At 37.0% G+C, this 27186-nt stretch overlaps 1 protein-coding gene across 1 annotated transcript; it reads right to left on the bottom strand.

The window, feature by feature from the left end:
- On the bottom strand, nucleotides 1-22655 carry POC5 (POC5 centriolar protein). The gene is made up of 11 exons (XM_031063000.1): nucleotides 22560-22655; nucleotides 18051-18198; nucleotides 11597-11769; nucleotides 11052-11228; nucleotides 8743-8847; nucleotides 7851-8030; nucleotides 6589-6751; nucleotides 3707-3825; nucleotides 2840-2953; nucleotides 1832-2008; nucleotides 1-420 (listed from the first exon to the last, which is right to left on the bottom strand). Exons 1-11 carry the CDS (start codon nucleotides 22641-22643, stop codon nucleotides 271-273), a joined length of 1590 nt encoding a protein of 529 aa, XP_030918860.1. The 5' UTR covers nucleotides 22644-22655; the 3' UTR covers nucleotides 1-270.
- Between the last annotated feature and the right edge of the window lie 4531 nt (nucleotides 22656-27186).

Below are 27186 nucleotides of genomic sequence, written 5' to 3'. Positions count from 1 at the left end.
TCACATTGTATCCTTTATTTAAAAAGTGTGCTAAAGATTCCTTAAATAAAAAGTGTTTGTCTTAATAGTAATAAGTTTGGAGGTAGAACAACAAGCTCAAGCTCTTTGTTCCCCTCCAGGTTTTATTATAAAAGCACTTTTACTTAAAAAAAACTTCCTTTTTTAGAAAAGGGTAAAAACATGATACGTACTTTAGGCCTTATTGCATCAAATCTGAGAGGACAGGGAAGTGGTACCTTGATTAAAAACCCCTACTGGTGAGAAAGATAGTCAGTCAACAACTTTTATTGACTGAACACTGGTATGAGTTTGGCTGTGAAGCACTCGCCCAGCTTGTCCTGCAGGTCTCGCAGAGGTGGAGCCAGAAGAGTGAAGCACAGTTCGAGGATACTTAGCAGCAGTGGCTTGTGATATGGTTTGCTGAAAAGTAATCAGATACATCAAAACACTTAATGACACAAAAAATTCACATTAAAATAGCTCTAGGTGAGCTGTAGTTTAAAAAGACCTGCAACCTAGCAAACTGAAATACACTTATCAAGAAAGAAAAGAAAATGGTCATTTAACAGAATAAGTAAGATTTTTTTCTTTCTTATCTGCAATACACTTTTTTAGAATACAAAGTGCTAAACTTCCAGTTAACTAAGTATTTTGAGCTTTTATCACCTCAGTCTTATTTCAAGGTTGGTTTGTTTTAGTATTTTACCATACTGTTTACAATTTTCTACTGTAGTGCCAACTTTTCTTTTGAAGTATTTGCTATAAGGCAGTCCCTGAAAGATCTTTGAAAATAAAAGGTTTGCAATTTTATCAAGAATTAATTTTCTGCCCATAAAACTAGCCACCTTAGTGTAATAAACCATATTTATTCTGCTTTTTATCAAGGTAAATTCTCTTCCCTCTCAAATTAACTCAAGACAAATACTTAAGATTTTTATTTACAGAACTGGTATACAGAATGTATTTCCAGGGCTGTCACAGTTATTATATTTTCGGAAGTCAGCTTGTTAACAGTAGTTCAGGTGCTTTGCTTGTCACACTAGTCACAAAATCTGAATCCAGAAATTGTTCTTAAATAATCACCACACTGAATCTCTAAACTCCTAAGAACATAAAATTTAAACATTAATTTCTGCTTAGGAACCCAAATTCTTGAAAGGTATGTGCACTAAGCCACATGGCTGTGAGTCACAGGAGGAGATGGGGGCCTTTTCTGCTTTTGGTACTGCCATGATGGTGAGGAGATTGAGGGTGTTTGGGAAGTTGGGAAGAGACAGAGCCAGGGCAGGTGACCCAAACTGACCAAAGGGCTATTCCAGACCATGTGGCATCAAGCTCAGTGTATAAAGTGAGGGAAAGAAACAGAAAAGAGAGGGACATTTGTGGTGATGTCATTTGTCTTCCCAAGTAACCATTTTGCACGATGGGGCCTGGCTGTCCTGTAGATGGCTGAGCACCTGCCAGTGCATGGAAAGCACTGAATTAATTCCTTGGTTTGCTTTGCTTGCGTCCACAGCCTTTGCTTTCCCTATTAAACTTTTCCTCAACCCATCAGTTCTCCTGCTTTCACCCTTCTGATTCTCTTCCCAAACTCTGTGGTGGGGGAGTGATTGAGTGGCTGTGTGGGGCTTGGCTGCTGCCTGGGGTTAAACCATGACATCTCCTCACCACTGCATTCTACACAAAGACACAAAGTACTGTTTGCTGTTTTCAACAGGCCTCAAGTCTGAGCTTTGTCTAATACCTCTTCACAAGGTAATTTTCTTTGAACTATTTCCAGATGTGTTGTAATAAAAATACTTTAAGAACATAAATACACAATCTGATTTACCTGAGTGACTGGATGATGCTTCTCAACAATAACTGAACTCATGGGTGGAGCAACTCCCATCACAGCTAAACTCCCAGAAGCTCTGGATTTTTGTCCCATATCAGCTCGGCCTGTGATTCGAGCAGTGATTGTTCTTCCTGCTTTCTGTTGTGCAGATGTTATTACTTTTGGCATGGACTATAAAAAAATTAAATATTAATTAGTAAAAAATTCTAAACATTATATTTACAATGCTACGTGTTTCTGGTCAGTTTTATCTACCACATGCCTAAATGGAACATGTGATGTTGCAGGTAGTCCAATTACATTACACAGGACTGAATTTGCTCCACTTGGCTGCAACCAGGATTACTCCATTTCTTCTACTTGTGCAATAGCATTTCAAGTAAATGACTTCAGTTCTGAGGGAAATAAGACTAATTTGACAAAAATCAAGAAGCATGGATAGTTTAGCTTTGCTTGCTGACTGCATGCTTGAGTGACAGTTGAAGGTACTTCCATCATTGTGGAAATTCTTTCTAGCAATGACAGAACAGATAATAAAAAAAGCTCTCATGCATACAAAAATGCATCTTCTCTGACAGCTGATAGCAAATTGTGTCAAATGCGGAAAAGAAAGGAAGGCAGTTAACACGCACAGAAAAGGGAATGAGGGAGAAATTTCAAAGAGCAGGATAATGAGACAAGGATATGAGCACTTTCCATTACAAAAGGCAAACACCAATTGTTCCTGTTGCACTATACCTGAGTGCATTCTTCTATTCTTCACTTTGCCACACTGCCCTACCTACAAACAGAATTTAAAACTGCTCCTAGCGTAAATGAGTTTATGTAACATAAATGAGCATTTTCAACCTAGTGTCTTCATACTGCTGTGTAAACTCTATGGCAGTGTCCTCAACCATGTATCTGTGTTGCTCTGAGAAATGCACAAATAACAATACACAAACTTGTATTTGTTACGATTATGTCCTAAAAGAAGAAAAAAAGTTAACTTTAGCATGTTACCAGTTTTTGTGTTGATGTCACACCAGATCCTGATGTTGTGCTAGTGATGATAACTGGAGAATCAGAATCTAGCCTGGTCTCAGGAGTGCTTGCATGAGCCAGGTGGCAACAAAACTGAAATGAAACCAGAGTTTATACAGAATGAGTACTACTTTCTAGAAAATACAATTTTACTCCTTAGATAGCCAGTTTTTTTACTATCCTCATTACCCTTTTAATTGCAATGTCTTCACAGATATTTTACCTCTAGTGTTACTGTTTATTGTCTAATATAAAATTACTTGTCTAAAAATTGTAGAAATTGTGTGAATAACATTTGTCACTATTAGAATGAAAAATCAGGGGAGAGGCATGCACATCATCTCTGTTCTAACCTACTCTCTAGCATGATACTGTTTTACAGTGGCAAAGTTTTGAGGATGACTCCAGGGCAGGTCCAAAACAACCACGCTACTAGGTGATGATCTGGCTAAGCTGGTATGACAGGACAATAAGCTGAGTTCCCTCAATGTCTGTATGTGTTACCCTCCTATAAAAGGAGTCTGAAGTCAAGCCAGCTTTTCATCTTTCAAGAGTATACTAAATTCAGGTTTATTAAAAAAACCCTCTTAACAGCTTTTTTTCCACAGAGAACCTTAGAGAGCAAATTGTAGTGACCTTGTCTTTGTTAGTTTAATGCATTTTCACTAAAATAAAAAAGAGCTTAATGAAAGTACAGCAAGCCACAGCAGCTGTGCCCCATTCACAGTGCAGTCTGAACACATCTGCAAGTTTCCTTTTAGATCTGAACTGCTTCAAAAAAGCCCCAATCAGGGTATTTCTCTTTTGTCACTAGGAAATACAATTCTGTTCCAGCTATGTGCTTACCATGTTTTCCACCTGAACAGCAGCTGCTGGTGGAGGTGGTGGTGAGGGTTGATCATATTGTGAAGAAGGTGGCCTTCCTGCACCAGTGGTTGCATGATCATTTCTCCTGCTTCCTATATCTATTATTAGAAACACAAAGTAATGGGATAAGCACATAATCTAGCTAACCCTAAGGGGTGGGGATATGGGGGAAGATAAGTTACAACAAAAATTTTAATCTTTCTTTGGGATTTCTGTATAATCTAATAAAAAAGAGCAGGCTGTTCTTTATAGAGGTAGGTAGGTAGACAGATATAAACATTCCTGTATTTTACCCTGTTTTGAGATGCTTATGTTTTTCAAGGGGCTTGTTTCTCTATGTCTCAACATCCCTGTGGCACATGTCACCTACTTGTAGTGCAAAGAACTGAGGTTCTTCCTACTGCCAAAACTAAAATCAGCGTGCAAGAGGTGCTCTTATCCTGAGAGACAAAATCCAGTTTAGGTAGTAAAACACAAAGGTCATTTGATCATTCCAGGCACTAGAGTGACACCATGTGGTAGTTGTGTTTGGTTTTTTAAATTAGCTGAAATAAGAAGGAAAAATAAAAGGAAGGTGCTTCAAATCTGTGCAGTATTTGTAGATGTCAAGAGTAAAAGGATACTAGAATGTGCACTTTATACATATCTATGTGTGTACACACGCATTAAGCTTAAATACAGACAGGACCAATGCACAGTTATAGATCAGTAAGATTTGATTTATTTTACTGGAGAAAAACAGTATTAGGACTTTTATAAGCAAAAACTTATGAATTCCTGTGGCATCAGTGTTCCTTCAAATACATGAAGAGGTTAAAATAATCTTAATATACTACTATCTAAAAAAAAAGTCATCAAATTAGGCAGGTAACTTTAATACCATCAACACTGACACTAAATATTATGAAGCCATCAAGTTTGTGACACATGCACACTATTTAAATAAATATACTATAATGATATATATGTATTTTACCTGTAGATTTTGTGTATATTAAATTATATTAAAATAACCAAATAACAAATTTGTAAAGGGGTAAAATTCTGCATTTTATGTCCAGTGACAGTAGGTGGCACTGCAGTGTTCATATAAATTTATAATTGCTGACTGATTCTGGCACATGGAAGTTTTGATGTCCACAGATCAAAAGACTAGAAACAAATCACAATAATCTTTCTCTGATGTTTGCAGTCCTCCAGTGTCCTGATCACTGTTCTACCTGATTAAGAATGCAGATCAACAGTTGTTCAACCATATTAAACAATTATGTAACTAACTTCATTAAAACCACCATCTGGCTGTAAGCATAGTATGCCTGGGGCAGGGGAGAAGGTGGTACCAGAGGTGGTGGAAGCTGATGAGTCGCTCAGGACTGAGGACAACAGAGTCTGTGAAATGTTACGAAGTCTGATTAAAAAGCATAATAGTGGACACACAAATAAATGAGCTATGGGTACCCTAACATGCAGCACAACAAAATCTTTAGATGTTGTGCTGGTGTAGAGTATCAGTTCCAGCTTCCTGGTAAAAATCAAGCAAAATCTTTGGTCCATGAAAATAAAGGGCTGGTCACAACTATTACAGAGCTCAGTTTTCTTTATTTCCTTGCTACTTACTCTCACTTGTATAGGTCTACAGAAACAATGCTTTCACAACAGTCAATTAACCTTCATTATTAGAGAGACCTGGTGTCTGTTGCATTTTTTTTAAAACAACAGACAAACAAATAAAAGATAATCCTTCAAGATAGAATAATTCTTAATTAATAACACAGTGAAAAATAAAGTACTTGGGAAATGCCCTGTAATTTTATTCCCAAATCCAGTATCTTCAATAAATCATTAATTCTTAACCTTCTACCAGTACTGATCCTAAATTTTTACTAGCACACAGCTACATTTTGCTAATGTTATATTAATTTCCTAAGCAACTGCACAAATACCACTTATGTTTAACAGGCTTAGACAGCTGCTCAGGTAAGTATCTGCTTACATCTTCTTCAGGTTTTTATTTTCTCTATCTACCTTTTTTGGTGAAGAATTTCTCTAAAGTAGTTCAGAAACTTCTGTATAAGATTGTTAAATTTAGCAACTGAAGTTACTTGTCTAAGGCTATTAACCACTGCCAGTACAGATAGCTGTTGAGACACATATATAGCTGTGGCACTCCTGCTGGCACAGCTATTTTCCTCTAACCTAGGTTGCTCCACCAGCACAATTATGTTCCCACTGCTACCGATTGTCTCAGTCTGAGAGTGTGATTTCATTATATCTGTAAGCATGTGCAGCACTTCCCTGTGTAGCTGCACAGGTTTTACAGGTATGCTGCTGATAAAAATAGACTGGTGTTTCCTGTTCTGGCATGGAGTTACATCTAAATACAGAACATGAGAGATTTGCTTGCCCTTTTTACATTCAAAAGCAGGATTAAGAAAGAAGGGAGAGCTGTCTGGGAAGAGCTGATTCATGGCACACTGAGATTCCAGAATAAAAAGGAATTTTCAGGATTTTGTCTAAATGCTCCATAACCTGGTGTTTTAAGAAGTTTTCCACCTTTGACTTCCTTTCCTGCCTTCAGCTGCAATTTACCACTTTCCCAGCAACGTGGGATGAAGAGAACATGTTCCTCCTTTCAGCTACAGCTGTATGAAGTCCAGCCTCAGAGTACTTCTCAACATATTCAACAGGACATTTTAAAGCAATAAAAGTTTAATAAACTCTGTATTGCCAAAAATTCTCAAATTAAAAAAAAAAAAAAAGAGAGAAAAGGAACTCCATTAAAACAAGCAAACAAAAAATCCCAAACAAATCCAACAAAAGAGCACACACACTACAAGATTAAACCTGCTAGTCATACTAACCAGGATCTGGCCTACTGTCCTTGCTTTGAAACATGGTCATTGCTTCCAGATTCAAAGCACATACACCACGCATAAAGGCTTTCTTCATGGTGTCTTCATACTGATCTCTTTCAGTATGCAGTCGCAGAAGCTCAGATCTTGTCAGTTCCAAAGCAGCAGTTAACTACAAAACAGATTAAGGAAACAAGTCTCTCTTACTTCTGAATGCAAACTACAAACATACTCATCAATTAATTTTAAAAATAATTTACTATATTTACAAAGACAGAGGTTTTCACTTGAAAACCTCTGCTTCACCAGAGATGAACAGCTCATTGTAGTTTCTTTGTAGTACAGCACAATATTAATAATATAGCATATCAAGGAGAAGACTATTCAAAAGATATAGGACTGTCAGACTCTACCTAAGCAGAAATATATCTTTGCAAGCTTTTGTCTTTTAGAAGTTGTCATCTGGCACAACCCAGATCTCTGCAGAAATATGGGTTCATTCAACAGAAGAGCAGGTCTTCTCTGACGATGATTTAAGTATAAGGGTAAATTTTCATCACCAGTCTCTTCTCTAGATACTGTAAAAAACTAAAAATGCTGAGAAAAGATCAGATCAAGTTGCTACTTAGGGGTTTTGTGCTGGTTAGACATATTTGGTAAGCCTGTTCTTAAAATTCTAGGTTTAATTTCTTGCTGAAATACAAACCTCTTGAAAGTGATATTTTAAAACTGATTACTTAGCGTGCACCAATGCACAGGTTGACAATTTCACCTTAATCTCTGAAAATTCTCTAACAAGCTTAACCAGCAAGCTAAAGAAAAATCAAACTTAATTTCAGCCTTTAACAGAATAGCTATTACAGAAAAAAGATATTGTACTCATCATGATCATTCAAAGTAATAATGGTCTTCTATTTGCATTGTCTCCTTCATTAAGACCTCAAAATGCATAGCCCATACTAACAGAATGCTGTTAGAAAACAAATGGCATTCCCAGTAGCAGGCAAACAGAGATTTGCCTTATTTCAGGAAGGTACAACTTATTTCATCTGTGCATGCATACTGGCAACATTTTTTATCAGATGCAGGGAAAAAAAGGCATGTCCAAAAATATTACAAAGATCTTAGATCCATTCAGATCTTCTTGCATACTTGGGAGCTCTGTTCTACTGGAAAATACTCGTGTTTGCTAGGTTTGCTGAGAAAGACATACTTTGGAGGAACAGGGGTTGGGAGTCAAGGAGCAAAAGAAGAAAAAAAATTGATTTTACCTCTGCAATTTTTGCTTCAAAATCATTGGTGAGCTGAACACACACATCTTCTGCCTTTAACTGACAGGCTCTTGCTACTTTGTCTTTCCATTTTTCTTCACTAACAGAGCGCCATGCGGCCCACACTTTCTTCATCAAAGCTGTCTGGAAATGTTTATCTGCCATTCTAATTGCATATTCCTTAGGAAGTAAATACAAACACATCATAAAAAAGTTCTGGGTTGATAAAAAATTCAGTGCTTTACTGTGGATGCTTGTTTTACAGCTTATTACACAGACCACAGTAGGAACCCCTTAACTGAGTTACAGGTCCTGCAGTGAAGTGTTACACAAGCAGCATCAGCTGCTCAGTGTTGCCTCTGCACATATGCCAATGCACATTACTGTCCTCACCATGAGAAATCGGGTTTGTGAGCTCCTAGGCTACACAAAACAGTGGTCTTACTCTTAGTTTAATGACACCCAAACAACAACCTCACATACACAGTGTAAACAGACATATGAAGCTATTTGTTGGGTACGTGGCACATTTGGATTCATTGCAGGAATCATATAAAACCTGCAGTCACAAAGATTGCAGGTAGTTATCATAAAACTTACATTTTGAATAAATTTAGACTTCAGGATTGTTTAAAAACTACTTTAAAACAAGTCTACTATTCTACTCTATTTCAAAACAGTCAGCAGACAACAGATTTTTTTCCCATTCCACAGAGTATTCTGACAGCAACATTCCTTTTAGAACTGATCTTTTCAAACTGTTATTTGACATTGTCAAATGTCAAAATAGAAACACCATGATTTCTTCAAACTGTAAAAGGAACTGCAGCAGCTATGACTCTTTTGAGTTCAGAGGTTTAATTTTCACTGCATTTTGATTTTGTGCACATACCTCTTGTTTGGCTTTAACATGCTGAATCCGCCACAGTGTAAACTTTCTCATCAACGCTACTCTCTCCTTTTGCTTTTCTAATGCTTGGGTCAAGTTAGTAATTACCTGCAAAAATATTCATTAACACTATTTAATTATCTATGATCACTGTAAGATCACAGAGAATGTACTTTATGTCTCAGTTATTTTTCACTTAAAGCACTTGCTTTTAACAGATGCTTTCTACTGAAACTTCCCCTTACTCTAAACAAGTAAGAAACAATGATCAGAGTTCAAATGAGAAGTAAAATTCCCGTGGCTTTGACACTCAGATTGTGGCACTTCCATTGTGTAGTTTTAGGAAAAGTTCAACTTGTATTGTTATTTCCTCCTACATTTGGTGGTTTCTGAACTACTTTCTCATAATTAAAAGTTACCATAGCATAACATCAGAAGAACCTCTTATTTCAAAGAGACTTTTAATAAATCAGAAACATTTATATTAGAAGTTTGTTTCACTTGTCTGAACAGAATAAACAAGCTAAGTTGTTGCTAAAAACCAGAAAAACCTTATTAGAAATTGTTACTCTCTTTAGAAGTTCTCATGAAAGATACTATATAAGCTTAAAGCAATTAAAACACTTGAGAGGCAAGATGTCATACTGGACAGAGACTGCAATCCAGCAATCTCTAAATTTAATGAGCACACATGAAAAGCTGAGGTTCCCCAACTAAAAATTAAGCCAGGTATGATGCAAATTTGGTAGACCAAATCTGAATATTACTCCCTACTTCTGCCTAACTTCTTAAGCTAGATTCTGCCATCAGCCATATATGAGCAACTCCAATGGTCAACAGTGACCTCTCTTGGGACTTTGGGGAATAATGCAAAGTTATTTAAATTACTGCATAAACATTGCTGAGAACAACATTTTATGACAATACATGCTAGCATATGTTAACATTATATTGCATTTGTTACAAGTAATAATTATTGAATATACACCAATTAAATGAATGATAACTAAAATTAAACTAGAAAACAAATAAAATTGATATATTAATTACTTTTGTTGAAAAAGTATAATGAAAATCAATTTTCAATGCTGCATACATTAGAATACTGCTACACATTAGAAGTCTTAGCCTGCGTCTATTTTTGTTAATTAGCATATTTTTGCAAATAAAAAGCATTTAAGATTTACAATGTGTAATAAGAATCTAACACTTGTAATATTTGTTGGGCTGATGGACCTTGGTTTATGTCCATATGAGGATACAGCAGATTTCATAATTATGGAATGATATGCAGAAGCATGGAAGCACTGCCACCTTCCATTCAGGTGATAGAAATAGTAATTTTCTATTCAAATGTTTGGATCTTTTCCTTAGAATCAGAACTTTAAAATTGGCTGAAGAAACAATTTCTTTGGCAGCAGAAAATGAAATAGAGTTTTCAAAGTATCATTGAGAATTATGGCACATTAAATATGACTGACATACAATGACATCCAATAGAATTAGATGTTTGAAAGGTATAGGCTGAAATAGCCATGCACAAGGTACTAGTTACATGGTACAAGAATAATCCAGTTATTGTAATGTTACAACATTTATATTTGCTTGGCCTTTAAGATTAGTCTGTTTCCTAAACGAACACAGAACATTATCTTCATTCACATTTTAACTCCTCTAATGTATGTTTTTTGAAAATGTAAGTAGGAATTAGAAACCCAAACTCCTTGAAGTGTTCTCAAGCACTAAGTAATATGTTCAGGGTAACAGTAAGAAGCTCATTTACGTTGTGTGATTGCAAAACTGCCAAGATTTTATATCCACTTTCACACTTCTAGTTAATTTTCAAGTTGTTTGCACTGTTGCCAGCAGGAAAGTGTAAACCAGAGACTCCAAATGTCCAATCTTAAGAATATGTACAAATGTTGGATTCCTAAGAATCTTAAAATAGAGGCTCCTCAACATTTAAAACTGAGGAAAACTAATCTAATAATTGAAAATTTAGAGGCTTTTGAAATATGAGCTAATAAACTCACCTATGCCTGTGTGAGTCCTTCATGAAATACATGAGAAACAAGACTAGATTTAAGAAGCAAACACTGCAAAGTATAGCACATATGATGTGCTTTCATTGTTAATATAGACAACTCTATTAGCAATCATGATTATTTTTCTACTATACAGTCTGAATGTATTATTTACTTCTCTATGTTACTTCCTTAAAAAAAATGTTGTTCAGAGAGATGGACCAAAAAATTTAGTGTAGATATTTTTAAACAGAGAGGAACTATTAAAATATGAAATTGAGTTACTACCTCATCTTTTCTGCTAATAGAGATTTCATAAGTACGAAGTAACTCTTTCAGGTTTTCCATCTCATTCTGCAGTTGTTTCACTTGTGTGTCATGTTTCTCTTTCTCTTGTCTCATTTGAAGCTTGTGTTGTTGAATCAAATTAAGTTCCCAGTTTTTCAGTTCAGTCAGAATATTTGTCTGAAAAGTTAAAAGGATGACAGTAATGCAATGAGTTTATTTCCTCTCTATAATTTTAATCTTAAAACACTTAGCAATTAAGGAGACACAAATATTTGCAATGATACCTTCATTACACAGGCTATGTACAGCTGTATTACCAGACAAAATGAGCTACTGAATCATGCAATCATCATCAGAACATCCCTAATGGAGACAGTTATTCCAAAGTTTTTGAAAAAAGATATTCTGTGCTACATATGCTTATGTGCAATATGTAACAACAACAAAAAATACCATTCTCCCAGCAATCACACTGAAACTTCTGCACTAACTCTACAATACAGTATCTGTGAATGATTTTTAAGGATTCTATACAATACAAATACCTTAAGACTTCCACTCCAGAGATCAACTATATTTTCTATTTGAGTGACTTTTCCATCTGGTAAAGTTAATTCAGTCACTGTGGTTTTGCTGACTTCTCCTGGACCATGTGTGGAAGAAGTTGCTTCTGGAAGAGCAGGTTGCTCCATACCACCCTGCTTCACTGATGCTGAGACTGAAAATGAAACAAGAGAATAAGAACTGACACTCTGGAAAGGCTGAGTGGTCCACATTTTGGATGGAAGTCAGAAGACAGACAATGGTAAAAGTAAGTAAAATATTTATGACACCAGAAATGCCCTTTCCCCACATAAGAAATACCAATCCAATTCTAATACATGCTTTCTGGACACACATATTTAAGCTGACAATCCAATTGTAACATAAGTAAATTCAAAAGTAGTGCTCCCTTAAAATACAGTATCTTAATATAAGTTAATTTGAAAGAGAATGATCACAGCAACCACCAAAAATACAGCCAGAAATAACATCTCTAAGTGAAGGCTTCTTGACAATTAACATCTCACATAAGCAATCTACTAACTTCTGCCTTTTTTCTCAATGAGCCTGTAAACACCTGAGGTCTGTGCTGTTCCTTTATGAATTAACAAAGTAGCCTGTGGATATATTTTGATGCTAATATGTACCTGCATCTATTTTTCTTAAAGCCTTAAATTTGTTAATCTAATTAGCATTCAAGCAATTTGAGAAAGGACATATCTACCATTAATTTATATAATGCCTTATACAACAAATCCTCACTTTCAGAAGCTGTGGTACCTCTAAAGCTAGTTTGCATGCATTTGAACTGATAATAAAGTTAATATTTAAGTAAACTTGGGAAGTAAAATATTGTTTTATATTTAGTTATTCCTTACAGAAAATTTGTTATTTGAGTTGACAACTGAATAAAATTAGAAGAGGTATTAGCAGATTTCTGCTAATAACAACAAACACAACAACTTTAAAAAAATACTCTCTTTTTTCATAAACAGAGGAAACCTCCAACATTTTAGTCTTCACTTCTGAAAACAAGTATTGTCTGATGGGTACTATTTTTTGACTCAACCTAGAAGAGATAAGCTTATTTGTCACAAAGCAGTACCTTCAGTGGACACTAGAAAAGTGTGTTTCGAATTTATTTAAGGCAGAGCCTGATGGTTGATATTCTTTACAGTTATTTTTACTGTTAGGTCTCCTTTCCTAAGGAAATGAGAAGAGCTGTCTGGCTAATACTCTCTGCCACAAAACTACTACACTCATGCTCCAAAACAAAAGGGAAATAGTGAAGAACTGTGATGCAGAAGCAGTTACAACTGCTTTTTGATATTTCTGTCAGGGTAATACACAACCACATATCATAAAATTAACACCAGCTTGAGCTAAAGGAGTGCCATCTATTTCTGTAGACAAAACACCATTTCTATAGACAAAATGTCCTATCCTATAGCAAAAGCAAAAGACCATAAAGAGATTATTCCCCATCACAGAGTAAATTAAAATCAGGCTTTAGCTTTTTGCCATTGTTTCTCCTGAAAATGACAGAAATATTGCTAAAGTAGTGGCAGAATTTGAATACTTGTTGCTTGTAAAAATGTCTAAAATACATGACATGCCAGACAGATGATCCAGATTACTTGAAATACATCTAATTTCTGTGATGAAGAATCTGGCTGGCATATGACAATAAAATTATCTGGCACTGTTACCACTGTCAAATATTCACAGTTCTGTCCTGCACTACTTTTCCCCATTCCTGCATGTCACTCCTTCCTTCAGCAGCAACATGAAATGCATGAAGCTTTGTTATTATTTTTAAACTTCAACTACTTGGTTAGATTACAAAGATATCCTACACAGCACAGTTTGTAAGATACCTTCAAAAAAACCCCCAAACCCAACAGAACAAAATGTAACCAATCAAAACAGGATATTAGAATTGGCTGACAATTGCCATAGTCTGAGAACAACAATGTTACTAGCTCATCACTCCCTTCCCCTTAATTCTCCCTGTGAACAGATTATCCTAACACAGTTTTCATTTCTCTCATTTACCATGGGATGTATAATATCTTCATTGAATCCACCAAGTGTATCTGTTACATGTTTATAACATCATCTTATGAAATTCATCTTGGACTTCCAGCATTGCCATAATTTTCTACAGTTGTACACGTATTAATTTAATTCTTATTTCTAATGCTCTCCTTCTGTCACCTCTACTCCTTCCATAGAGCTATATGATGTCATTCAGTTAACAGTGCACTAAGGTACCAAGGATACTGGAACCATTTGGATACGATAAGTACAGAAATGCACTTTATTAAATAATCTCCACACACATTTACTGCAACAAATCTCTAGACAGAGGTAATGAAATTAGCTGTTTATCCAGATGTCTGTTACTACTGTTGAGCTTTTCTGTGTTGTTCTAGTATCTGACTTTTTCTGCTTTTATTAAGTAAATAAGCTCTGACACTGTTCTCACACATTAGATGATATTAGTGGCCCAAGCTGAGCACAGCAATTTGCTAAAATGTTCTAAGAAGTTTAATGGATATATACTGAGGACTGGCAGGCTTGAAGAGAAGGATTTTTTCCAGTCTTTGGGTATGAGTCAACACTGCACATCTAAATTTAATCAACTAAACTGATAACAAGAACAGGAAATGAAGTTTTCTGTTTCAAAGTTTAAAAACATTTGGACATTGAACTGAATTAAATAGTACAGCATGTTTATTCCGATTACTTCTCTTATTTGACTGAAAGCTGTTAGGGAAGATACCACGTATACTTAAATTTTCTGCAACAAATAGAGATTACCAGTAATCAGAGTTCTACCACCATAATGGTAGCATCCAGACCAAAGAATACTTCATAACCAGAACTTCATATCAGAAGGGATCACATGGCATTGGAAACTCTGTTGGTTCCAATACCATCACATGGAGAAGGGAAAAATACATTGTAAACTTGAGAAGCTCTACAGAAGAGCAAACTTTCAGATTTTAATTCCATCCTCAGCACATCCATTCATTTTGTTTTACAGTTATAGAACACTAACCTATTAATTTATTATTTTGTTATTTTAACACAGTAGCAGCATTATAGCCAAATGTCAAAAAGCCTGATTTTTAGTATGAACAAGCAAGCAGTGCCAAAAGAATGGAGTTTAACAAAAAAATTAACTGTCCTTCAGAAAAAAACCTGGTAAACAATCCCACCTGGTCAGCATTAGAGGTAGAGTATTAAGCTTGAATTTAAGCATTAGAGGTATATTATTAAACTTACAGTTTTCTCATTGTTCATTCAGAGTCATGTTATTACCATCACGAAAAAAAGAAGATATTCTGAGGGCATTAACACTGTGGCCAGCACTACTTCAATACATAATCACCATCCATCAATAATAGTGATTATATAGAAGAGTTCAAGATTTTGATCAGATCTTCTCCTAGAAGCTTATAACCTTTTTACAACTAGATTGTTTCCAGCTCTATCTCTAGGAGGTATGACCCATCTCTCTCAGACTGAGAAGACAGAGTGATATTTTGAACAGCAAACATATTTTGATAAAGTAGCAAAGCAAAGGAAACTTGTTTATAGCATTTTAATTGACAGAAGCAGGATGAATCTGTGTAAATATTGTTCCTGTCTCTTGTGTTCTCTGGGAAGTTCAGAAGCACCTTTTTTACTGTTTTTAATCACTTTTTTTCCATTCTGTGAATAGAAACAGATCTGTGAATTGCTGCAGTGTGGATCACTCTTCCATGGGTTGCAGTCCTGCAAGGACAGGCTGCTCCAGTGTGGGTCTCCCACAGTGCCACAAGTCCTACCAGGAAACCTGCTGCAGCATGGGCTCCTCTCTCCACAGATCTGCAGGTCCCTGCTCCAGTGTGGGCTTCCCATGAGGTCACAGCCCCCTCTCAGACATCCACCTGCTCCAGCATGGGTCTGTCTCCTCCATGGGCTGCAGGAGGAGATCCCTGCACCTCCCTGACCTCCATGGGCTGCAGAGGCACAGCTGTCTCACCATGGGCTGCAGGGGCATCCCAGCTCCAGGGCCTGGAGCACCCTCTGTTCCTGCTTCTCCAGTGACCTTGGTGTGTTCAGAGCTGTTCCTCTCACATATTCTCACTCTGTTCTTCTGTGATCACAATTACAATGATGCAAAATTTCTTTTTCTTCTCAAATCTCTTATCACAGAGGCGTTACCACCATTTCAAATTGCCTCAGCCTTGGCCAGCTGCACTCCCATCATTTGGAGTTTCCAGGGACTTGCTCTGGTGGACATGGAGGAAGCTTCTGGCAGCTTCTCACAGAAGCCACCCCTGTAGCACCCCCACTACTAAAGTTTTGCCATGCAAACCTAACACAGCCCAGAAAAAAAAAATTTAATTAAGTGCATAACCAGAAAGAGTTACAGGGAGACAGGAGACTCTTTTGGGTGGTTGGCTACAATTTTCTCTTCAGACAAATATGATAGAAAACAGAGTATACAGTCATGTACCAAAAAAGCGCAAGAGTCTTTGATTCTGATATTCTTTCTTATGAACAGCAGTATTACACATCACAAAAAAATCCCTTACAAAACAATATTCCACTCAAACTAGGAGACAAAACTCTAAGCAGAGAGCACTGAGGACAATACCCAAATTAAAATTTGCTGTATAATATAGTTCCACATAGCTGGGTTTGAAATTTTCCACTGTTTTAAGAGCATCAACTCAAGTTGAGAAACAATTCCAGCAGCTGACATTAACTGCTCTACAAGTCAAGAGTTTTGCAAGTGTACTCAAATCCTGACAATCTGTGACTTATAATGTGACTCATCAACAATGGAAGAACATCCAGAGGAGATAAGTACTCTGCTCATGGAGCTCTGGGAAGAACACAGGGAGTGACCACAGCTGCTTTAAAGGAAGCTGAAGTTAACTCAACACAGGAAGGGGCTCTGAGTGGCCTTTGTTTCTCACAAAAGGCTGCACCAGTTGAGGGGATCAACTGGTTGTGTATGTGGCCTTAGCTAAGTGTGAACGCTGAATGCATTTCTGTGCATTCTACCCATTGAAGCATGGCTTGAGCCAGCACACAGTATAAAAAAAAAGCAAATAGCAAAATGAACTTTCAACACAGCAATAGACTTGAGCTGGTTTTAACCCACACGAACCGTAGCAGCAAGTGGGGACAGCTTGTGTCATGATAGTTCATATACAGCTTGTCATGATAGCTCACATAGAGCTTGTCATGATAGTTCATATACAGAGACTGGCAACAGGAGTCAAAGCTGCACTGCGATCTGCGTACTGCAGACATTCTGTGGTATGACATTTTGCTGTAATGTTCACCTAAGTCCTGCTCAGACTTTGGCTAACTCACAGCTCATGCTAAGGCCTGGTGTATCCTAGGAGTGTGCCATGAGGTCAAGGCAAGAGCAGCACATAGGCAAGGTATGATGGACAGAAGGGCTAAAGGTCATTTTGCAGCTGCCATCACCTACCACTCACCATCTCCTGCAGCCTTAATCCTTCCAAATAGATTGTCTAGCAGCTGCTTTAGAATCTAAAAACCTAAAGAAATAGTATTGACCAAACTTCCAAGTTGGAAGGTACAAGTATGTCACTTGTTCCTCTAAACAGCAGACATAAAGCCATCCACAAGGGTTATAAAAGTGAAGTCAGAAAGACAGCTAAATATTTTTATAATTAAATAGAATGATAAAGAATATAAGTTAGTTTAAAGTCAGTTTTTCCTGATTATGCTTAGTTTCCTAGACAAGAAATAGTGCAGGTGTATTTGTTTACTATTTCTTCTGAAGCAAAATAAACAGCAAAGCAAAATTCTCAATCTAAATGCTAGTGACAGAAGCAAATCAAAAATATCCATGTTACTAATGCACCAGAAGACATTAAGTTTAGTGTCTTGTGATGCATTAGTAACATGGATAAATAAAATACCAAGCAATAAATTAAAATTAGAATAACAGGATTGAATTAAAAAGGTAAGAATGACATTCATGCAGTGACATGATTAGTCATTACACAAAGCCCTTTAAAAAATAACCCTCCCTTCCATTGAAACGTTGCTTCTATATGTTTCTAGATTTCTCTATCACAGCCCTACCAGCTTGAGCAAAACCAGCTGGGACACATCAAATGTCAATGAAGTATACTGCAAGTAAGGGTCTCCCTTTTCCCGTTATTACACCAACCATCTTTAAACACCAGTACCACAAAACACAAAGAACTGTCAGCACATCAACACTGTTATCTGAAAGTGATGCCAGAGAGAGAACCCTTCAGGGAATATGCCTTCCTACATTTCTTGTTGTGCAAAATGCAAATGTACTACAAACGAGTTACGTGTATTTTTCAAACTAAGGCTATTAAAAAATATAAGACATCAAAGTTGTATCATTGTACTTGTAAGCTCAACACATAGCCTTGGGCATACTACCTGGAGTATTACGGTGAGTGGCATAATCTGTTAACCTGGAAATTCTTTCAGACGGTCTCTTTTCTGAGGCAGGTTCTGGAAACTTTGAGACACACTGCTCAAACTTCGGAGTCACTACAGTATAACGAAACAGCTCTTCATATTCATCCTGTTGCAAAGTGGTGACAAATAATTAGAAAACTATAATTACATTTTTAAAAATTAGGCATATGTAAAAAGAAGTGCATATTATTTTCTATAATCTTGAGAGGTTTCTGTTTTATTATTATGGTGTAAACAGAGAGGATTTCCCCTAAAGCTGCAAAAGTGAACTGTTTTCCTACAGTGACTATAATAATTTAACTTTCTCTTGTTTAATGTTCACATTCCTTCTGATTACAACTATATGCACTGCAATAGCTGTACAGAAAGACTCTGTGAGATTCCAGCACTGGATACCACAATAGGCATCTAAAACAAGAACTGGAGAAAAACACCAGTCCCAGATCATCTAAGTTATTAATTGGCCTTATTATTTCTAATGACTACTAGTAGGGCTTCAAAGAAAAATACGTATTTTTATAGCCATGACAAAGATGCTACTGAACACAGTCACACTTCACACTCTGTGACATTGCAATTTCTCTGGTGGAAGTTGTAAAGTCAATCATCAAAAGTGATTTGATTATACACAATTTTGCTTAGAGAGGATATAATTATTCTCCCCTTATATTATTTATTTTTAAAATTATACAGGTATACAGAAGGTGTATATATAACTTAGAAAGAACCTTTCCTATTAAGAAGCTATAAACTTATCTAATTGGTACATGGCATTATGCTACACACCAAAGTAAGCCAATTAATATTTTTTTGAAACCTCCTAATGAAACATTTTCAGGATGAAGGTATTTAGTGTTCATTGCGAAACTGTAAACACTCTGTACTATAGCTGAAACATGAATCTAGTAATTAATTAAACAAGTACCACTACCAGTTACTTACTAAAACAAATAAAATCTACTAATTAAAGATTTGGAAAACACTAAACCAGGTCACTAGCAGTTATTTTTACTTCACTTAGTATTATCACATTAGTTCTGTTATTAGCTCTGTTATATCACATTAGTATCCTAAAGAGGTCAAACCTCAAAAACCAAGTGTGAATTCAAAAATTAATTTCCTCTTAAACCTGGGGGAAGTTAGAGTGAAAACAATCAATGAAAGGTACCAATTACATGCAATATGTTTTTGAATTTAACAGTTGAAAACGATAATACTTCAAAACTCTCAGTGTAACTTGTATATTTTTGTGTGTTTCAACTAATTAGAAAATTTAAGAAGGTAGGTTTGGTACATTTAATCTGCATTCTAGTTTCCATTTAAATGTCCATTTCCCATCTTCTAATCTATCACGTTCAAAGTAAAAGCCTAAATAAATGTATACGAAGCTATAGAATTACAAATACATGATGCATCTTTTGGACACGCAAGTGTGTCACAATCCATGTAAAAGGTATAGTTAGCTGCAAATCAACAAGTTATTAATTTTTCCACAGACATATCTTTCTAAATGTATACAGTTTAAATTTTATAAGATATCAAAAGAAGAAAACAGATATCTTTAGATCTGTTACTCAATCAGGAACTACATGGAACCATACAAAACTCCCTGCAGCAAAATCTCAGCTGAGTAAAAAAGCCAATATTAGCCTTAACTAACAAAAATTAAATTATTCTGCACATGTTATATCACACCTCTGTCTTCTTCTGAGAGATCATGCAACCAAATAGCAACTTAAAACTAATTCTTCCCAACAAACAAGTTAGTTCTCAGACAGAGCTGATCCAGCTGCTTTGCTTCCATGATTATCTTAGTCAATTCAAAGGACCTAGTAGGTTAGATGTCAGATGCAAGTGGGTTTCTCATATTGAGTCACCCAATTTATTCATTATCACACAGTATGTCCTACTATAAACATGCTTAGCATTCAAAATATGGGTATCAAGTTACATCAGGAGATTTCTTTCAAGTTCTAATTCTTTTATTAAAACTCAAAGAATCCAATCTGTACAGGAATACGCACTCTTACGCGCCAACAGAAAGTGTCAATAAACAGCATCCAGTGACAAATCTGGAAATAAATGTTTATAAATTACAATATTACAATACTGTTGAAATGAAGTTGAAAGGCAAATATTAAAGAAAGCACAGTATCCCAGTTGTAATCAGTAACTTAGACACACGAAAAAAAGAATCCTGGAGACAGCAGTGGGAATACGTATGGAAACACTGAGTGATTAAGTGTATTACCTCATCTTAAATACTCCATAAGAAGTATGCTGCAACTGGAATGCAATATTGACCAGTACATTTAAAATAAAACCATAATAAAATTAACAATATAGTTTTGATTTATTATCATGGTTCTGCTTTTAACAGAATTTTCAAGCTGTTCTGCCAACTGCAAGTAATTCTGTTAATGTATAAAACTAGAGGAATATAATTCTATGACCTAAAGGTCTGTGGAGTTTTGACCATTTAATGCCTTGATTTTGTAGAAGAAAATGTAGTGATGCAATGAACAAATGGCACCAAAAAATCAGATGTTTTTTGATAATTTTTTCCTATGTTTTAAATAAAAATCTACAGATACTGCAAAGGATTGTAGTCAATAGACTACATATTGCAGACGACACGACAAGAACAGATTGAATGGATAAAGTCTTGCATAACAATTATAAGTAATGGAAATTCTCTAAGAGCCAGTGGATTTCTTTGTAAGGAAAAAGTAATAAGCTGGTCTCTATTTAAAAGCAATACATCATCTAAAAGACCCAAACAAACAAAACAGAACAGACCTTCCAAAATCACCTAAATGGAGTAGAGTACTTCCCTGTCAGCATTCCTATTGATCAGCTGTGACCTCAGTGTTGTTCTTTTTCAACAGTAATCAACTCCTAGCAGGGGTAGCTTTGGGCTTGTCTAGTTTGGAGAAAAGGAGGCTGAGGGCCTTGTTGCTCTGTACAGCTTCCTGAGCAGGGGAAGATGTCCATCTCATCTCTCTGGGACCCAGTGATGGAATGAGTGGGAATGGTTCAAAATTGTGTTGGGGAGGATCAGATTTGACATTAGGAAGCATTTATTTAGTGAGAGGGCAATCAAACACTGGAATGGGCTTCCCTCCTGAGGGAGAGTGTTGGATGCCAGGAGCCTGTCACTGTTTAAGAGGCATTTGCACAATGCCCCGTAATAACATGCTTTAACTTTTGCTCAGCCACAAAATGGTCAGGCAGTTTGGCCATCAATTGATGTAGATCACTTCCTACTGAGCTACTCTTCTCTAGACACGTTCTCATTCACAAAACAGATGCTCATTAGTATAAATTTATTGTTATCTACCAGGAGGCCCTAGAGCCTTCTTGATAAACAACCAGGTCATAACAGAAAATTCTGGTCCTTCAAAATTTGTAGCATGATGCTTTTATCTTGTTCTCTGACTACAAAAAGCATTGGAAACACACATGAATTACTATTCCTAAACAAAGATTATGAAAACTTATCCATGAGATACAAGCACAAATAGAGAGGTACATGAACTGCAGAAATTAATTGCCCCATAAAATGTTGTTTTAAAGGTACAAGTCAATCCAAATGGTAAAAAAAGAAAGAAGAAAACCCCTTAATCAAACAGTGTTGCTACTGTATAGGCCCATTTCACCATGTGACAAATGTGGAGATGCACTTCTACAGGGCAACTAGCAAAACATGTTATTGCCACAACCATCCTGGTTTGGACTGTATCCTACCAAATGAAAAAAACCACACAATCTACTATGCAAATAGGAATAACCAATTATTAAATTATGAAAATCTTCTGCTTTCAAAAGAATGGTACAAAGACTTTATCCAGTATCATTGCATCCTCTTGAAAGCATGACGAGCACAGAAAAGGCAACCCCCAGTCTTATAGTTACAGAATGTCCTAATGTATTTGATGCAGCAAGTGAAAAAAAAACCAAAAAGCAATCATTTCCCCTCTGTGATTAACCTGGCCATATTACTACACCAAGGAAAATAAATCCATTTTAAAAAATCAGTTTTGACAAAACTGAATCATGGGGAAAGCCTAAAACATAGTTACTCTTCATGTCTCAAAAGTCATGGGTTTCTATCCCATTGTGTCAAATTCTGGCTTCTTGATAAGACTTAACACAAATAAAGAATAACACGAGGAAAAAAAGGTAAGAAAACTACCTATTTTACTTGCAGCTGATCAAAGTCTAAAGTTTAGGTAAGAATTTTTACATAAATTTCTTGTGAAATGCACAGAAATGGAACCTAACTGAACATATTTTAGTATCAGTATTTTTTGCAGTCTACTTTGTTTCTTTTCACTAATATTTTTATTATTTTCCTGTGTATGTAATATATAAAAAAGATGCACATTTAGTTAGATTTCCTCACAGTTATCCTTTACCAAATAAAATGCCATGACAGTAAATCAAATTATATTGCCTCTGTCCTACCTGAGGATCTGAAGAAACAGAACTGTCCTGAACAAAGGCATTTGGGAAAACTGGACTTGTGCTTTTCTCCTCATCAGATGACATTCTGCACAAAGTAAGTCTATAAAACAGTAGAAGCTGAACTTCATTTTTCAGTTTCAGTATGTAAACATATATTAACCAACATTTTCCCCAGAAACAGATTCTGCTGTTACAACTGGATCAATGCCCATTCTGTGCACTAAACTGATTGAATAGTCTCATTATATAATGCTGGAAACTGTCTAATCCAAACCATACCCAAAATAATGGAAATATTTTCACTAACTTATAAGAAAACAAGGAAAGACCAAAGCAACAATGTCAGTTGTTGCAGTTACAGATATATACTCCTGTGTCAATCTCTCATTTTTATTCACACTGTATTGCCTTTTAGCTTATCAGGCTGTTTGTTTCAGTACAAAATTCCTACAGAGCAACATAAGAATGTATAAGCTACACTGTGCCCATCAACTATGTTACCTCAGCCACAGCCCAAGATAAGACAGTGCCCTGAACACTCCTGTTCAATACCCTGGATATTACTGGTCAACATCAGTCTCCCCACTATTTTGAGTTTCAGGCCCAGGAACATGAACAGCTATGGAAGGACAAGTAACACCTTAGGTTCAATAAATACCAATCATTCCAGCAATTTCTTAGCAAGACAGTGAGATATTCTTTGAATATTTGGGGTGTAGGCAATGTTGAAGAATTGACAATAAGCTTGAAGACCTTGTGAAAGATATAGGTATCTTTTAACCTAATACAGCCTTGTATAGGTCTTTCAGTGAAGAACTGAAGCTCTTGTGATAAGATTTGACAGAATAAAGGGAAAAGGACTCTAAAGAATATGGCAGAGGAGGGAAAGATGAAAGGACTTACAAAATGAGGGGAAACTGAGTATAAAGCAAGGTAAGTTTGTTAATGAATGACTGGCAGTGTGATATAGGTGCCTGATCCACACGAAAGACAATTAGACTATTGACTAAGGAGTTGTCAGGAGAAAAGGCATACCACCATAAATAACCAGAGGAACTGACTGACTATACAATGTAGCAAACAACTTGCAAGGAAAATTTATTTTTAGAGAGATCTTTACAACTGTCAATTATAATATTCTTGTTTTTTAAACAGATGCATTTTCTGACAGAAATGTAAATTTTAAATTGCTAGTTGTACTGTCATAAAACTGGCAGGAATATCCTACTTAAACACCATCAATGTTTCTCAAAGTATCAAACTCCCCACATAGTTCTCTACATAGGAATACAGATAGAAATTAATTATCCTTTTGCTCTTTGAGCTGTTCCATACATTGATTCTTCCTGCACCACAAAAGGTCTCTCTGCCATGGTTATTTTTACACCTTTCAGAATGGCAAGTTCATTTCTGTGCTGATGATGGATGTTTAAAAAACAATATGAAGACAGTTTCAAATGCTGAGATTTCCTGTAGCTCAAGGTTCAAAAGACATGATCACCATCTTCCTACTTCCTTCTGAGCCCTCATATACCAACTACATTTTTAAAGTATAAAAATGGAGCCTAATGAAGGTTTACTTTGTACTTTTATTCCTGTATATCTACGAGTAGATAACAGAAGAAATACTACCTTCAGCTTCACCTTTTTCATTGTCTCCTGGTCTGACAATTTTCTCCTTTCTTCTCTCACATGAATAATTCCTTATATATATCCTTAGTTTTAGCCTCTCTACATAAGGAAATAGCTCTATACTAGCACTCCACCTTCTTTTAGCTGATAAAGTCTTTCAATACCAAAAAATACTTCTGCAACCCTAAAAAGTCGACTTCAATTTCATATGCATTCCTACACGGTTTCTCAAATTGTGGATCCTGACTATTCTAAAAACCCTGGATCTATTCAAAGATGTGCGTGCATTACTGAAGACCACAAAGAACCAACTATCTAGCACTTACAGGAATTATATGTGTATTTGCAGCCAGTAGTTCTAAATATTGTCACACCTTTCCTTCTCAGTATACTTCAAAGGAACTAAACTATTGATTTTTCTGAGAAATAGGATGGCAAATGGAATTCAGTGTGAATACAGATAAGTCCAAGGAAGCAAAAAAGAAAGGTTTTTACTGAAAAGTTTGTTCAATAACTCAAGACCACTGTCCTGAGTTCTGTTTTCAGTTCTCTAAGATCATGCTCCTTACATGCAACCAAGTGGATCTAGCTCTCTACTTATCACTGAAACTACTCTCTGGTCTTCCAAAATTCAAAAGATTCCTTCATCACAAGTGACAAAGCAAAGTGACCTCAGTCACTCATACAGCTTCCCCTCAAGGCCCCTGACCATTTTCACTGCCTTCCTTTGGATGATCTCAAATAGCAGAATGTCTCTCTTACACTGTGGCACTCAGAGCTGCCCCCAGCACTCGAGGTGAGGCTGCCCCAGTGCAGAGCACAGCAGGACAATCCCCTCCTTTGCCCGGCTGGCCATGCTCTGCCTGATGCCCCAAGGACATGGGTGGCCCTCCTGGCTGCCAGGGCACTGCTGACCATGTTCAACTTGCCATCGACCAGGATTCACCAGACCACTCCAGTGGAGCTGTTTTCCAGTTTGTTCTTACATCCAGGGTTGCCCTGTCCCGGGTGGATTTTCTGCCTTTGAGGAAATCAACAGCCCTACCTAATTGAGTATTGTCAACAAACTTACTCCAAGACAAACGCCTGCATCCAAGTCAATTAAGATGCTGAAAAGCATCATGCCTAAGATGGAGCCCTGTGGAACCCTCTAGGGGCAGGTCCTCAGCCTGATGTCACCCTGCTCACTGTAAGCTTCTGTGCCCACCCCATGAGCCAGCTACTCACCCATTACGTAATGTGTTATCCAGCTGCGTGCCGGACATTTTCTCCAGAAGGATACTGTGAGAGACAGTACCAAAAGCTTTACTGAAATCCAAAAAGATCACATCAGCTGGTTTCTCTTGATCAAGTAGGTGGGTCACCTTGTCATAAAAGGGAATTAAGTTTCTCAGGCAGGATCTTCTCATGAACCCACCCTGGCTGTGATCTATGACAGCATCAACATTGCAGACCAAAGCAAAGAACTCATCTCTGCCTTGTCTATGTCCCCATTTGTGAGGTGATCATCCTCGTCATGTAACAGGATCATGTTATTTCTGGACTGCCTTTTATTATTGACACATTTTTAAAAATTACTTTTTCTGTCCCCCACAGTACTGGCCAGCTTCAAGTCTAACTGAGCTCTGACCACATAGATTTCTTGTCCACCATGGAAGGCTGAATTTCTGTATTTCTCCCATGTAATCTGACTTTGCTTCCACTGGGCATATGCTTTCCTTTTTTGCCTTAGCCTCAGAAGAAGATCTCTGCTCAGCCAAGCCAGCCTAAGAATAACTTGTCAGCTTTGATCTCAGTGAACAAGCACTAAGTACCACGAAATACCAGATAAGTTCTTAAAAGAGAAATCAAGGGATATTAAGAGACCACCTCTGGGTCAACAAGTTAATTTGCTAACCTGCAAATCATTGTATGGGGAAAGACAAGTGATAAGAACATCCTCAAGCTTACCAGGTTCTTCTAAACTTATCCAAGCATCTGCCAAAATATATTTCTGACTTCATTCAAGAAAGATTCCTACTAACAGCAGCAGTTTCTTCCAAACCATAAGTATACAACTACAGCAGTAACACCGCTACTTTTAAGAAACAGGATGCAACAATAAAGACCTTGGTCTGACTCAGCATCGTTGCTCTCCTCCTTAATTTTGAATTAATTAAGCTGTGCTCAGGTTTTTGTGTGTTTGGGTTTGTTTTTAACTAAAGATGATGCTTTCCAAATAATTTAGTGTTTCACTCGGATCAGAGGACTCAACACCTAGGAAAGAGAATCATGGGTAAGGTCAGAACAGACCACAGTGGGTCATCCAGTTCAGACCTCCTGCTTAAGCAAGGTCATCCTGGAGCATACAGTCCAGGATTGCACCCAGGTGGTTTTTGAATATTTCAATGAGGGGGACTCCACAACCTCTCTAAGCAATCTGTTCCAGTGTACAATCACCTACGCAATAAAGAAGTTTCCCCTCATGTTCAGGTGGAACTTCCCGGGCTTCAGTTTCTGCCCATTTCCACTTGTCCTACTGCTTGGCACCACTAGGAAGAGCCTGGCTCCATGGCCTTGGCACCTTCCCTTCAGATAATTATAGACATTGATGAGGTCTCATCTCAGTTGTCTCTTCTTGAGGCTGAACAGGCTCAGCTCCCTCTGCCTTTCCTCGTAAAATGCTCCAGTCCCCTCATCATCTTTGTAGCCTCTGCTCCCCCATTCCAGGATTTCCATGTCTCTCGTGTCCTGAGGAGCCCAGAGCCGGACACAGCACTGCAGGTGTGGCCTCACCAGGGCTGAGTACAGGGGCAGGATCACCTTCCATGACCTGCTGGCAATGTTCTTCCTAATGCTCCCCAGGATACCATTGGCATTCTTGGTCACAAGGACACACTGCTGGCTCATGGACAGCTTCTTGTCCACCAGGACCCCCAGGTCCTTCTCCACAGAGCTGCTCCCCAGCAGGTCAGCCCCAGCCTGTGCTGGTGCCTGGGGTTGTTCCTCCCCAGGC

The sequence above is a fragment of the Geospiza fortis genome, unplaced genomic scaffold (assembly GCF_000277835.1).
Source record: "Geospiza fortis unplaced genomic scaffold, GeoFor_1.0 scaffold246, whole genome shotgun sequence".
NCBI classification, from domain to species: domain Eukaryota; kingdom Metazoa; phylum Chordata; class Aves; order Passeriformes; family Thraupidae; genus Geospiza; species Geospiza fortis.
This window is presented reverse-complemented; position numbering and strand designations above follow the sequence as displayed.